This window comes from Oryctolagus cuniculus, chromosome 4 (genome assembly GCF_051225735.1).
Source record: "Oryctolagus cuniculus isolate XC-2025 breed Fujian yellow rabbit chromosome 4, ASM5122573v1, whole genome shotgun sequence".
Taxonomy (NCBI): Eukaryota; Metazoa; Chordata; class Mammalia; order Lagomorpha; family Leporidae; genus Oryctolagus; species Oryctolagus cuniculus.
In genome coordinates this window covers 132424395-132439733 of record NC_142870.1, presented here as the reverse complement: position 1 = coordinate 132439733, position 15339 = coordinate 132424395, and the positions used below count along the sequence as shown (strand labels likewise).

Below are 15339 nucleotides of genomic sequence, written 5' to 3'. Positions count from 1 at the left end.
AAGCCCATGAGAGCATTTCAGGCAGGGAAAGCGAAGACACTGTGGCAAAAAAATAAATAAATAAATAAATAAAATAAAATCCTACATGAAGGATCTCTGTGATAAAGATCCCAGTGGAAAGAAGGGGCCATCAAAGAAGGATATACTTTTCTCTGAAGGAGGAGAGAACTTCCACTATGTTTATGGCCTTGTATAAATACTGACAGTTTGTGAATTCAAAAGGCTTCTATAGTCTAGGCAGCTCATTTCAAGAGCCTTGGGTGGTCACTGACATCATACACAAGACTGTTAATTGTTAAATTAACAACAGGAGTCACTGGGCACTAACTTCCTATGCAGGACCTCTGTCCTTAATGAGTTGTATTATGAGAGTTAAGCATAAAACTGATTCTCAAACAATATTTGTGTGTGTATGTGTGTGTGTGCGCGCGCGCAAATTGTTGAAGTCTTTACTTAGCATATGAGTTGATCTTCTGTGTACAAAGTTAACTGAAAATGAATCTTAATGGAGAATAGGACTGGGAAGGGAGAGGGAGGAGGAGGGAGGGTTGAGAAGGTCAGAATGGTGGGAAGAATAACTATATTCCTAAAGTTGTACTTATGAAATTTGTATTCATGAAATAAAAGATTTCTTTGGGGAAAAAAAAAGACTGAAATAACTGCAATACTCTGAAACTGTTCTCCTACCTCTCAATTTCAGCATTGAAAAAGAAATAAAAAGCCAACACCCATCCAAAGAATATAAGCCAACATCCATTAAAAGAATATAACAATCAACTGACAGGACTAAAAGCAGAATTATAACTTTGATGTATATTTCCTTATATAAATGTAAGACAAATACTCAAATATTTGCATATATTATTTTACCTTTGAACTAGATGTCCATTCCATATTGGACTTTTTCTCACTATCACATGCCAGTTCTTCTGGAGGACATTCCAATAAATTATCTCCATGTATATCATTTCTGCATAAAGGGCACTTTGCATGTGGCTATATAAAAACAAAGTATGAGCAACACTTACAAGATGAACAAAAATATCAATTCTATTATTTCTCACAACAAAATTTTATTAAACTTGTTACATTCATTATTTGAGAAAAATTTGCTGAAATCCAGACAGATACAGTGTTCTAATATGTGTGCTAAGTAAGATGGGTAAAGGAAGGAGCAAAAGTATTTACCCTTAACCAAGCACAAGCTTAAAACACTAATTTATACCAATTGCAGGCAAGTACAGAAACCATGAATACAATGCCTTGAATGAAACTAAAATAGATCATGCTATTTGGAGTTATTCTTTAAGAAAAAAGTCCTTGTTAATTACTTACACAGCTATTAGTTTGCAACATGTGTTGTATCCATTTGTACTAAGACCCACTAATAAAATAAGATTACACCTTAAAAACTAGACTCTAACCACCATTACAATAAAAAAGATTATGAAACTAAAATTGATGCTAGAGGTCAATGCAATTCAGAATCATGATAATCCATTTTTCTACATGTATGTTATACATCAATTTAAAAACCATAAAAAAATCTACTCTAGCTCAAGGATTTCAGGATTTTTTCAAAAAATTCTATACAAATTAATCTAGACCTTCCTTATCCAAAACAATAGCAATTAAGCCCTAGAAATGTGACTAAGCCAAATTAAGGTGATATAAGTGTACAATATCACCAAAGTTTGAAGACTTAGCTTAAAAAAAAAAAAAGAGGCAATGTAGTATATCACATGAATACTATTCACATTTCAGATACATTAAATTAAAATGCATTAATGATTAAATTATGTTTTTAATACAACTATGAGGAAATTTTAAATTCCCTGTGTCTCTCACAAATTATCAATATATTGTTAGACAGCAATAATCTAGACAGCAGAACTAGGAAACTGTGAAACAATGCCTCCAAAATAATATCTCTTTGTGTTAAAGAGCTTCACTAATGAGAAGTATATTACCAATTAAAGATTAGAATAATTAGCTACAAAAGTTGTACTATTAAATCCAAGTACAAAACTTCTTATACTCTCTTGAACTTGGGTTTTATTATGCTACAGACAGGTACACCACTACAGAGAACACTGGACCCGTACTGAGCAAAACACTAACCTGCTCATTCTGAATGACTTGGCAAATACAAGGTTTACAAAATACATGTGCACAATGTGTTATCACAGGAACTGTTAAAGAATCCAAGCATATAGCACATTCTTCATCTGAACCTGAGCTCAGAATTAACTTCATCTTCTTTATTAACTTCTTTCGCAGTTCTTCAGGTGTATCATTCCCTAGAGAGAAGGCTGAAAAATTAATTTCAAAGCAAGATTTGTACACGACTTGACAAATTAATCTACTGAAGAGAAAGGAAACTTTTGCTTGCCACTGCATCTTTTTCTGTCCTAGGCAAAAAGCATGATTTAAATTTGAAATTTTGTGAAATATTCAGAAGTATAGAAACCAAATCAATTTACCTCATAGAGAATTACCAATACACTACGATCTACACACACCAGCACAGACTAAAAGGCAATTCCAATGTGATTCTTTCTTTTAAGGGTATCTTAAAAGAAATCTGAAAATCCTGGAAAGACTTCATTATAATTCCATTTCATTGGTAAAAAATTCTTGGATATATTCCCAAATGTCCTATACCAAAAGCAATGTCCATCTGACAGCACAAAATGACCAACCAAATTCAGGCTATGTAAAAAATTTCTGATTCTGATTTAAGTATTTGCAAAAAATATAATGGCATGAACTAATCATATTTTCTTACCTGAGGGACCACTGGAAGACACTGTATTTGTAAGAAGATGAGTATGACAACAAATCTGCCGCAATCTAAGTAAAAGACCCAAGACATCTGCATAGTGTGCAAGGACAGTCCCTTCATTAAAATACCTAGAGATAAAAATGTTAAATATTATATATCCTCTAAACAACATCTCCTCTGAAAATCATTCTAAATTAAAAATGAAAAAACAGAAATTTGCAACAATAAAGCCCAACTTATGCAAAACGGCTATCAACTGCAGTAAAAGAACGATAGGAAAACAGAACTGCAAATCTGGAACAGACATGCATTTCTTCAAAACGGAATGGAAAAATTACCTCTCATGTACAAAAACAGAAACAGGGCACATGCCTGTTGACATGAAATTCTCTGAACAATTTTACACAAAGAGCAGGGAAGGCAAACTGAGTGAAGAAACACATGGATGCCCTGTGTTTTCAGAAACAAGACTAAGGGCAGGAGCTTCTTACCTTACCTGAAAAAAACTCTACTCCCCCCATAGACCCATCTCTGTGAATGGCATTTCCATCCTTCCATTCACATGAAAAACTTTGTGGAGTATCTATGACTCTTCTCTCACACACACCATATCCCACCAATCAGCAAGTTCTGTTGGCTCTGAACAGTCCAAACATTTCTCATCCATTTCATCACTATTACTATGGTAAACACCAACATCAACCCTTTGATTATTGGCAGTGCTCTCCCTACTGATGACCTTATTCCAACAATCTAAATCTGAACACAAAAGCCAGAATGATCCATTTAAAAGGTAAATCATGGAGCTGGCATTGTGGCACAACAGGTTAACCTGCCACCTGTGACACCGGCATCCTGCACAGGCTCCAGTTCAAATTCTGGCTGCTCCACTTCCTACCCAGCTCCCTGCTACTATGCCTGGGGAAGTAGCAGAAGATGGCCCAAGTGCTTGGGCCCCTGCACCCACATGGGGGACCTGGATGAAGCTCCTGGTTCCTGGCTTTGGCCCAGCCCAGCTCCAGCTGCTGAGGAATGAACCAGTGGATGGAAGATCTCTCTTGCTTTCTCTGTTTCTCTCTCTCTCTCTTTCTGCCTTCCAAATAAATACATAAATCTTCTTAAACAAAGTAAATCAAATTATGCCACTCTCCTGGCTAAAACCCTCCAAAGAAAGTAGAAAGTAAAGTCAAAATTCTAGAAATATACCACAATGCCTCACACTATCACCATCCAACCCTCGCGCCAATAACTCTTCCATATGATGACTATTTTCCTGCTTACTCATTATTACTTTGCCACACCTACCTTTTTTGTTCTTTTTCAAACTCATCAGGCATGCTCCCAATTTCAGGCTTTTACAGTTTGGGGCTGTTCTCTCTGCTTGAAACACTCCTCAACTTCAATATCCTCCAAGCTTTGTTCAACATATCATTTTCCGAGAGATTTTCCCTAAACACCTTAATAAAATTCAGCATTCTCTATTCATGTTCTCTGCTTTTTTTCCCCATAAATTTAATCGTGTTTTTAATCTGCCTATTTCTACCCATTAAAATATTAATTCTTTGATGGTAGGAATTTTTGTTTTTTATTATGCTGTATCTAAATGTGCAGGAATGCCTAGCACACCAAAGGCACTTAACAGATTTCAGCAGAAAGAATAAACATGAAATTTCAATACCAATATAAGATTTTAGACTCTATAATCTGCTTGGATCTAATTCCTATGAAACTCTGTTTTGTACCTACAGTTCACTGAATTTTGAATTTTGTTTTGAACACCATATTTTCTCAGTTCTGTTTGCCTTCATTTTCTCCTATCCTTTCTGGTACCATAGTCATTCACATCACATATGCTTTCCCTTAGAATTTCTCACCTTCTACCATCACGAATCCCTTTTAATCTAATTAATCAACTCCTATTCCCAGAATTCTAAACACTGTTGCAAAGCCATATTAACGAATTTCACTACATGTATCTAATACTACCTATAGCATGTCTGCCACTCTAGCAATCTTTTAAAGACAGCTGCAAGTCCAGTTCACCTTCTTCAGCTTCTTATTACCTTACTTTGTATATACACTTGCTTCACAGTTCAATGACTGTACTCTTGATATTATTTTCTCCGATGTTAGGCTGTATTTTCCTCTACCAACCGCTATAATTTCTTTTCTATCTATAATCTCTTCTGCTTAAAGGTACTCATGCTAATTAACTATGAAAAAAGCTGGTCTGACAATTAAGTACTGATTCTACCAGTCTCATGTACTTTTTAAAGCCAAATTTACATAAAAAAGTGGCCTGCAGTTTAGTTTGTTCAATGATTTGCCCGTATATTCATCACTCTTGTGAAACTATTCTGAGAGTTTATACCAGTAGCTATTGAATCAACAAATTAAACAGTCCTTTCTAAGTCTCTGTACATGTGACACTACTGGTCATTTTCTCTTTCTTGACTGTGCTGTCTTTCCTGGGATTCTGTAACCATTTTTGCTACTTTCTTCACACTTCTCCCTTTGACAGAATCTCCTATAGTAGATTATTTTTATCTTATTTCTTAAATGCAAACATTGCCCTCAAATTTTGATTCCTTATTAAGATATATCTTACAGTTGATAGATAGATAGACAGATATAGATAGATAGACAGCCATAGAAAGATAAATATTTTTTAGTTTCAATATTTCTTATCTACTCAATTGTGGGGAGCAATCCGGACTGGACTAAGTTACTCGAATTAGGACTTATTCTATGCATCTGCTCTCCCACAATATGGCGCTGGGAGAGAAGTAAACAGCTTCCGCACAGCTGCCTCCAGTTCAACCAATTAACTGTAGGACTTGCTCCTGATTGGAGAGCAGCGTACTCAGCCGAGTTGGGATTGGCGGAGGAGGACTATAAAGGAGGAGAGAGACGGCATGCACCGGGAACATCTATGGGGAACATCTAAGGGAACCCGTGCAGCCCCCGAGAGAACCGGCCGGCGGTGTGCCGCTCCCCTGCGGAAGTGGGGAATGCGGCCAGGGGGAACTGCCCTTCCACGGAGGTGGAAGGGATAGTAGCCAACCCGGGAAGAACCAGCAGCAAACCCGGGGAGGGCCGAGCAGACGAAAGAACAGCGCAGGGTCCTGTGTCGTTCCCCCACGAAGACGGGGAGCGACACTCAATATGACACAAGGTCAAAAATAGAAGCAAAGTCTTCCACCTAGCAATCAACTTTCTCTTTAAATATTTTTCTAACTTAAGGAATTACTTCCCTGATGAATTATACTATTATTTTATCCATGTCAACTATTCATTTGTTTAAAAAAGTATAAACTATGGAGATAAATTATCTTTCCATACACTTCAGACTTTATTTCCAACAAAAGAAAGAAAAAACATAAAAATTACTTTCTAATGTGACTTTTTTACTCCATACCTTCCAATAGTAGCTTTGCCTTCATTTTTCACGGATTGATAAATCTTTCTCTCTTCATCTGAAAGTGTAATGTGCTGAATAAATACTTTACGTTCTGGTAACTCCAAAACAGGTTTTCCTTTAATTTTGCTTGTCTTTGTTCTTCTAAGTGTAATATTTTTAATTAAGGACTGTAAACGCCTAGTCAAAAAAATAATAATTACATAACTTTTTACGTCTATATGAGTTGGCCCAGTAAAAACAAAAAATAGTAAGTTTACATTATTGCTGTTTAATAAACTTACTAGAGGTTTTTTAAAAATTCCTTATTTGAGGTTTTATCTACTCTGATAACCATACAATTATTGTACAAATAGTAAATTATAGCAAAAAATGAACTGGAATTTCCCCTCAACTCAATACTTGTCACAATCTTCCTACATCCTGTCTTTAATTTTCTTAAGCTCTTCTCCCCACTTCTGCTCTAATCATTAACCTTTACTTCTCAATCATCTTGTCAACTGCATTACCCAAAAATTAACATTAAAATTCTTACTAAGTACTCACTGAGTACAAAGCACTGAAATAAATGTTCTAAGGATAAAATGAGTACAATCCTTCTTTCTGCAATGTGAAAAATCAAAGGTACATAACTAATTTTAAAGTAACAAAAATCCAAAAATAGAAACATGAGATTTAAGAAGAAGGAGAAATGCCTTCCTAGGTTCCAAGATCTTTACATTTCCTCCTAATTATCAGAAGAAAAAAAGGAGCATATGAATTCTTTAAGAAAAGGTTTTCCCTAACATTGAAATCTAAGTACAATTTCTTAACTTGAAAGTTTAAGTGTTTGGTTCTGAGTAAATCAAATGGACGACACTAACAACAAGGTCAGTGGCTTTTAAAAGTTTTCACCCGGCGCCATGGCTCACTAGGCTAATCCTCCGCCTTGTGGCGCAGGCACACCGGGTTCTAGTCCTGCTCGGGGCGCCGGATTCTGTCCCGGTTGCCCCTCTTCCAGGCACAGCTCTCTGCTGTGGCCAGGGAGTGCAGTGGAGGATGACCCAAAGTCCTTGGGCCCTGCACCCCATGGGAGACCAGGAGAAGTACCTGGCTCCTGCCATCGGATCAGGCAGTGCGCCGGCCGCAGCGCACCAGCCGCGGCAGCCATTGGAGGGTGAACCAACGGCAAAGGAAGACCTTTCTCTCTGTCTCTCTCTCTCACTGTCCACTCTGCCTGTCAAAAAAAACAAAGTTTTCACTATAACCACAAAAAGAGACAAATTTTAAATTCCATCCATACATAAACACAGACATATAAACAGAAATAAAATAATCTTTATTATGCAAGAAGCACTCTGATATTTTCTTATTTCCTCTACTCTATTTTCTCTTTAATGCTAGCTACCACCTTTATAAGGATTTCACAACTTACTAAGGTATCGGATATGCTCAGTTTAAAAGCAACTGCCAAGTTGGCCTTTTAGCCCAATCTTTAAGACATTTTAAGTAGGACTCCCATGCCTCATACTGGAGTAAATATATTCAATACCTGGGTCTGGATCCTCACGTGCGCTTCCTGCTAATGCAGACACTGGGAAGCAGTGATAATGGCTGAAACGACTGGGTTTCTGTCACCCACATATGAGACCTGGATTGAGTCCCTGGATCCTAACTATAGTCCTAATAGTCCTGGTTGCTGCAGGTATTAGGACAGTGACTCAGTGGTAAATCAGCAGATACCACCTCTCTCTATCTGCTACTCTGCCTCTACTTCTCAAATCAATAAAACTTAATTTAAAAAAAGTGCTCTAGACAGAAAAACTTGCACATGACCCTAGAACTTAAAAGAGAGCTAAGGCTGGCGCCGCGGCTCACTAGGCTAATCCTCCACCTTGCGGCGCCGGCACACCGGGTTCTAGTCCTGCTCGGGGCGCCGGATTCTGTCCTGGTTGCCCCTCTTCCAGGCCAGCTCTCTGCTGTGGCCCGGGAGTGCAGTGGAGGATGGCCCAAGTCCTTGGGCCCTGCACCCCATGGGAGACCAGGATAAGTGCCTGGCTCCTGGCTTCGGATCAGCGCGGTGCGCCGGCCGCAGCATGCCGGCCACAGCACGCTGGCCGCGGCGGCCATTGGAGGGTGAACCAACGGAAAAGGAAGACCTTTCTCTCTGTCTCTCTCTCTCTCACTGTCCACTCTGCCTGTCAAAAAAAAAAAAAAAGAGAGAGCTAAAACCACGGTGAGTTTTAATTTATGTTCTCAACTTTTATGTCTCCACCAGATACAATCATGTAAAACCTCACTCCTAAGAGGTCACTGTACACCACATCACTCACCACTTTATAAAGCTATGTAAGGTGTGAAAGCTAAAGGCATACTTGATCCTCAACAGATACAGATGTCCCTGTCACTGTTGATTCTGTTAATAGAGGCTTTGGAGACCACAAAGTTGTGCCCTTTCTTTCAGAATGCCTAAAATCAGAAGGGTAGTAAGTTACTGGAAATCTTTCTCTTCCCAAACAAGAATCACTAGGTTCTAAAAGTCAAAGACATTGAGACATAAACACTTTATGGAATGAGAAATCAAAAGTCAAATTAAATAACAATGAAAGTGGCAACTGGTTCAAGTCACTAAGTTATCTGTAGCACAATCATCAGTTGCTGTGAAATTACTTACCGAAGTCCTCCTTCATCTCCCATTGTGACAGGACGCTGTATTGTTCTGTGCCACCATTCTCTATCAACAAATGGCTTTAGTTTTAAAAAGGACAGAAGAGACCACAAATCCTTTAAAGAATTCTGGATTGGAGTACCTAAAAAATAATCAAAAAAACCTTTTAATCAGAGTATCCAACAAGAATATTCATTTGGCCCATCAGAGAAGATAACAGTTGCGAATGGGCATTCTATACCAAGCTGTGAATATAATGCTTTCTTAGACAGATACACACCTCAAAATACAGTTTCACTCTAACTTTTAGCTCTCATTTGCCACACTAACAAAGAAAAAGACCAAAGACCCAATGAATTAAACTTTCTCTTTATAAAGTACGTTTGCTTATTTGGTTTTTAAAACAGTCGCATTAGTAAGAAGGAAAAAGCAACTAATTTAGGTTTATATTCTCTTCTCTACCTTTTACTAAAGGTATCATGTGTAGCAAACAAGTTCCAAGATGGTCAATGAAAAATCACAATTCTGATTAGAGGATTAGAGTAGCTACTTTATCCCTGGGATTCAAGAGTAAATCCTGTGATTTAACTATAATTCACTATGATAAAGTGAGCAGTTACGAAAAACAAGCCAAAACATTTTAATTTCTATGATTAGTTTTGTGACAGACTTTATATCCACTTGAAGTTTACAAAGTTAACTCACTAACTTATTAAATAATATACTTTGAAGAATCAACTTTTTAAAAAGTTAAATACTATGATTACCTGTCAATACCCATCTCCTTTCTGCTTCTAAATCAAGTACAGCTTTTGTCTGCTGAGCATTTGGATTTCGAATGGCATGTCCTTCATCCAAGATCACTCTTAGCCACCTTATGCTATGTAATGGACTATCACCTTTAGTCTGAAATGAAGGTTTCATAAAAATTTAAAAATCACAGAAAAATAAAATAGTATTGAGTATAACTTGCTATAAAATAACAGTACATTCAATTACCAAATACTCAAAAAGCTCATGACTATTACTACTGATATTTTACATATAGAAAATTAGGGGCCGGTGATGTGGCATAGCAGGTTAAAGCCCCTGCCTGAAGTGCCAGCATCCCATAGGGGGCACCCTTTCGTGTCCCTGATGCTCCACTGCCAATCCAGCTCTCTGCTATGGCCTGGGAAAGCAGTAGAAGATGGCCCAAGCCTTTGGGCCCCTGTACCCATGTACAGAAAAATCTCCTGGCTCCCAACTCTGGATCAGCACAGCTCCGGCCGTTGCAGCCATACTGGGAGTGAACCAGCGGATGGAAGACCTCTCTCTTTCTCTGCCTCTCCTCTATGTAACTCTGACTTTCAAATAAATAAAATAAATCTTAAAAAAAAAAAAAAGAAAAGAAAATCAAAGTACAAGGTACTAAATATGTTGCTGAAAATATCATAGCTGGAAAGTGGCAAAATCAGCATTTTAAACCCTGGTCTAACACTCTGCTGAGTCCCTGAGCAATATAATGAAATATTCTGCTTCAGACTAAAATACAGTGGTGATACAAAAATTGCCAATTTTCAGAATTATTTGCATATAACAATACTGCCTTCTTTTATATGAAAGGTAACATTCATAGAAGACTGAAATTTTAACAATAACATATTTACAAAACATTTAGCTGAACAACTGAAACGGTACAATTACATAATAATTAGATTCCTAAAAGAATTAGAAAACTCATGAAATGCAGCTATAAAAAAGCTTTTTTTTTAAGATTTATTTATTTTTATTTGAAAGTCATTTACACAGAGAGAAGAAAGGCAGAGAGAGAGAGAGAGAGAGGTCATCCACCAGATAGTTCACTCCCCAATTGGCTGCAACGGCCGGAGCTGCGCCAATCCGAAGCCAGGAGCCAGGAGCTTCTTCCCGGTCTCCCACGCAGGTGCAGGGGCCCAAGCACTTGGGCCATCCTCCACTGCTTTCCCAGGCCATAGCAGAGAGCTGGATCGGAAGTGGAACAGCCGGGTCTTGAACTGGTGCCCATATGCGATGCCAGCACTTCAGGCCAGGGTGTTAACCCGCTGCGCCACAGCACCGGCCCCTAAAAAAGCTTATCTTCAAACTAAGGTATTAACTAGTCAAATCATTAAGGCAGAAAATAATTTTCCAGAATATTTAAGAAATAAAACTTAGTTAGACTTAGTTACAATTCAAATGTAAAATTTTACCTCAAAATGTCCTAAATAGAAAACATTCCTAACATTCCTAAGTTAGTATCTAAAGAAGGTAAGGGGCCAGCGTTGGGACATAATAGGTTAAGCATCTGCCTGCGACACTGGCATCCCATACGAGCAATGGTTCGAGTCCCAGCTGCTCCACTTCCAATCCAGCTACCTGTTGATAAGCTGTAGAAGACAGCCAAAGCCTGTGAAAGCAGTAGAAGATGGCCCAAGTATGTGGGCCTCTGTCATCCACATGGGTAAGACCTGGATTGGGTAAGACCTGGATGGAGTTCCAGGTTCCTGGCCCAGCCCCGGACCTCAAGGCTACTGGGTGAGTGAACCAGTGAATGGAAGATCTCTCACACTCTATATCTCCTTCTCTCTATATAACTCTTTCAAATAAATAAATAAATCTTTATTTTTAAAAATCCTATTTATTTCCTATATATTTTTAGTATCTAGAATGAAAAAAGTACAGAAAGCCAAACTTTTAGAGCACTTAAGAAATTCGAAGTGCAGTTAACTTCAACCTTTATAAATATCAACATACTTACTCCATAGTCATGAGTTAAAATATTATATGTAGTCAAAACAATATCTTGTTTTGAAAGCAAGGCTGGGTCTCTAATACGATCAGGACCATAATAAACATAGAAATTCAAGTGCACATCTGATTTTATATGTTGTCCAAACTGGTCCTAAAAGAAAATTAGACATAATTTTAATAACAAGCAGATTAATATGAAGCTTAAAAAGTATATGAAAGTATGTCAAAATCAAAGTATTACAACTGCATGAAATTAAGCTTCCTACAACTAAACTAAACTAACAACAAAGATAATAATATTAATTATTATATTGTCAGGAAAAACATCACATACACATAATCATAATAATACATTACATGAATTGTGCTTGGCTCTACCAACCACTTTATTTTTTAGGATGAAAAACAAGCTTTTCTAAAATAGTAATTCATTTTTAAAACAATATTTTAATAAAGGGTTTCTATAATGCTCCTAATTAGATATAATAATATCAAGATTGGGCATGGGCATCTGGCCTGTGGGTTAATCTTAGTCCCAAGCTCCACCTCAGATCCTACTAATGCACTCCCGCTCCTGCTAAAGCAGTAGTGATGGCTCAGGTTGTATCCCTGCCACCCACTAGGGAGACCTGGACTGAATTCAGGCCCCAGCACCAGCCACTGTAGGCATTTGAGAGAGCCTTTCTTTCTCTGCCTCTCAAACACTTAAATTTTTAAAAAATATAATAACTGGGCCGGTGCCGCAGCTCACTAGGCTAATCCTCTGCCTGCGGCACCAGCACCCCAGGTTCTAGTCCTGGTTGGGGCGCCGGATTCTGTCCTGGTTGCTCCTCTTCCAGTCCAGCTCTCTGCTGTGGCCCGGGAAGGCAGTGGAGGATGGCCCAAGTGCTTGAGCCCTGCACCTGCATGGGAGACCAGGAGGAAGCACCTGGCTCCTGGCTTCAAATCGGCGCAACATGCCAGCGGCAACACACCGGCCATTGCAGCCACTTGGGGGGTGAACCAACGGAAAAAGGAAGACCTTTTTCTCTGTCTCTCTCTCACTGTCTAACTCTGCCTGTCAAAAATAATAATAATATCTAGACTAATAAGTAAAAGAATAGCAACCAGTACTTTTAAGACTGAAGGCAGAGATTTAAGCACAGAACTCACTTTAATTCATTTACTGTAGGCCTACTACTTGCCAGGCATCAGCTTTGAGGACACGATCAGTATTAAAGCTTAAAGTTCATAGAAGAACTATAAAATAAAGTTACAGGAAGTTTCAAAATGAAGGGAGAAAGTAGACATAAAGATGAGAGATACTGAGTGTTTTAGACATTTATTATTTTTAGTTACTACAGAATACCTCTGACTAGAGAAGTATACTAAGAAAATGTAAATACAAACATGTAGGTACAAGTGAGAGGTATAGATAAAGATTGTAAAAAAGTATGTAAAGTCAAAGGAATGAATGCAATTTCCCAAGAAGAGCATGTACTAGTAACAATGAGAAAAGAAAGTAGTCAGAAACAGAGCCTACAGAATACCAGTATTTAAGGAACTTTATTTGGGGAAAAAATCACATGATGCCTAGGATATAATTAAAAATATTTCAGGGGCCGGCACTGTGGCATAGCGGGTAAAGCCACCACCAACAGTGCCGGCATCCCATATGCATGCTGGTTCAAGTCCTGGCTGCTCCACTTCTGACCCAGCTCTCTATTATGGCCTGAGAAAGCAGTGGAAGATGGTCCAAGTCCTTGGGTCCCTGCACCCGCATGGGAGACATGAAAGAAGCTCCTGGCTCCTGGCTTCGGATCGATGCAGCTCCGGCCATTGCGGCCAACTGGGGAGTCAACCAGCGGATGGAAGACCTCTCTCTCTCTCTCTCTCCCTCTGTGCCTCTCCTTCTCTCTCTGTGTAACTCTGACTTTAAAGTAAATAAATAAATCTTTAAAAAAATATTTTAGTGGGGCTGGTGCTGTGGTGTAGTAGGTTAAGCCTCTGCCTGCACTCCGGCATCCCATAAAGGTACCAGTTCAAATCCCAGCTTTCCATTTCCAATCCAGCTCCCTGCTAGTGGCCTGGGAAAACAGCAGAGGATGGCTCAAGTGCCTGGGGCCCTGCCCTCATGTAGAAGATCTAGAATATGCTCCTGGCTCCTGACTCCTGATAAGCCTAACTCTGGCCATTGTGGCCATTTGGTGAGCGCACCAGTGGATGGAAGATCTCTCTGTCTCTCCCTGTCTGTAACTCTGCTTCTTAAATAAATAAATAAATCTTTTTTAAAAATACAGAGAAAATAAAAAAAATGAAATGGTAAAAGTGAAAAAACAGATTTTTTCCTACAAAATTTCAGAAAACGACAGAATCCAACAGGAGAAGAATCCAGGGCCAGCGTCTGTGGCAAAGCAGGTTAAGCTGCTGCCTGTGATGCTGGAACTCACATGAGCAGTAGTTCAAGTCCTGGCTGCTCTGCTTCTGATCCAGCTTCCTGCTAAGGCATCTGGGAAAGAAGCAGAAGATGGCCCAAGAACCTGGGCTCCTGCCACCCACATGGGAGACCCAGACAGAATTCCTTGCCCATAGCCTCAGCCTGGCAAAGCCCTGACTGTCTTTCACCCTCTCTCTCTAACTCTTCCAAATCAATAAATAAATCTTTTTTAAAGAGTTACAAAGAGAGAGGGAGGGACAGTGAGAGAGAAAGGTCTTCCATATGCTGCTTCACTCCCCAAATAGCCACATTGGCTGGGACTAAGCCAGGCTGAAGCCAGGAACAAGGAGTTTCTTCTGGGTCTTCCAAGTGGGTGCAGCAGCCCAAGCATTTGGGTTGTTATCTGCTGCTTTCTCAGGCACACTAGCAGGGAACTGGATCAGATGCAGACTGACTGGAACTCAAACTGGCATCCACTCAACCTGCTATGCCACACTGAGAGTCCCATAAGTAAATCTTCATAAAAAAGAATTGATCCCAATGGCAAACCTAAATCAATGAGTGGTCTTGAAATGAAACAGAGAAAAAAAAAGTGCATATCTGTAGAAGGAGTAGACAGAGAATAAAATCAACTTTCTGGAAAAAGCAGAGAACTACCTATTTATTGTATTTCTAGACATTGTTCTAGGTCATATACAAGGATGCTTCATAAAGTTCATAGAAAAATAGAATTAAAGGATAAGTTTATGCTGCTGTCAGAAATTTTCAAATTCATCATAGTTTTTCCATAATAGACATCTTTATGAACTTTTTGAAGATATCTTCCATATTGATTTCAAATTATTTGCACTAAAGTAACCTTACCTTTTAACTCTAGTTTCTGTAAACTTTTTAAAGTACTCTCATATATTTCTTTTCAAATGAAAATGAAATAGGTGATTTCATGAGAGAGTAAGTAACTTGTCTAAATATCCAGAACTGGTATATGGTGGACTTGGGGTTGGTACCCAGGCCATACCCTTTTGACTTGATTCTTTCCCTTATTTGAAGACCAAAAAGGAAAGATAAATTAGCTCCAGACTGACTTTTAGAATGTGAAGTTATTTACTTGCGAGCTAGGAACAGAGTAGCCTGTTGAGATATTTTGAAATTTTAATTCTTGACTATAAATCCCTATGGGCCCAACTATCCATAGTTCCTTTACACTTCTGCACAGTCTCCCAATAGGCAAGAATTTATCAAGATTTCCTTTTTGAAGTTTATATAACCCCAAATTTTTACTGTTTTCCAGAGACAAGATTATAATAAAAAATTGATTACTT

The 15339-nt window shown here is 38.6% G+C and overlaps 1 protein-coding gene across 21 annotated transcripts in view; it reads right to left on the bottom strand.

Moving 5' to 3' along the window:
- Positions 1 to 15339, bottom strand: part of HLTF (helicase like transcription factor) — a 70642-nt gene that overhangs the window by 18419 nt on the left and 36884 nt on the right. For 10 of the 21 annotated variants that reach the window (XR_016232048.1, XR_011387648.2, XR_011387649.2 and 7 more), the window contains 7 exon segments: positions 11609 to 11752; positions 9618 to 9756; positions 8857 to 8992; positions 6204 to 6383; positions 2789 to 2913; positions 2122 to 2300; positions 871 to 996 (listed from right to left, as the gene is read on the bottom strand). Coding sequence is in view for 15 of the 21 variants with exons in the window: in NM_001082376.1 (NP_001075845.1) it covers positions 871 to 996; positions 2122 to 2300; positions 2789 to 2913; positions 6204 to 6383; positions 8857 to 8992; positions 9618 to 9756; positions 11609 to 11752 (1029 nt within the window). In the remaining 6 variants the exon portion in view is untranslated. 21 annotated transcript variants of the gene reach the window in all.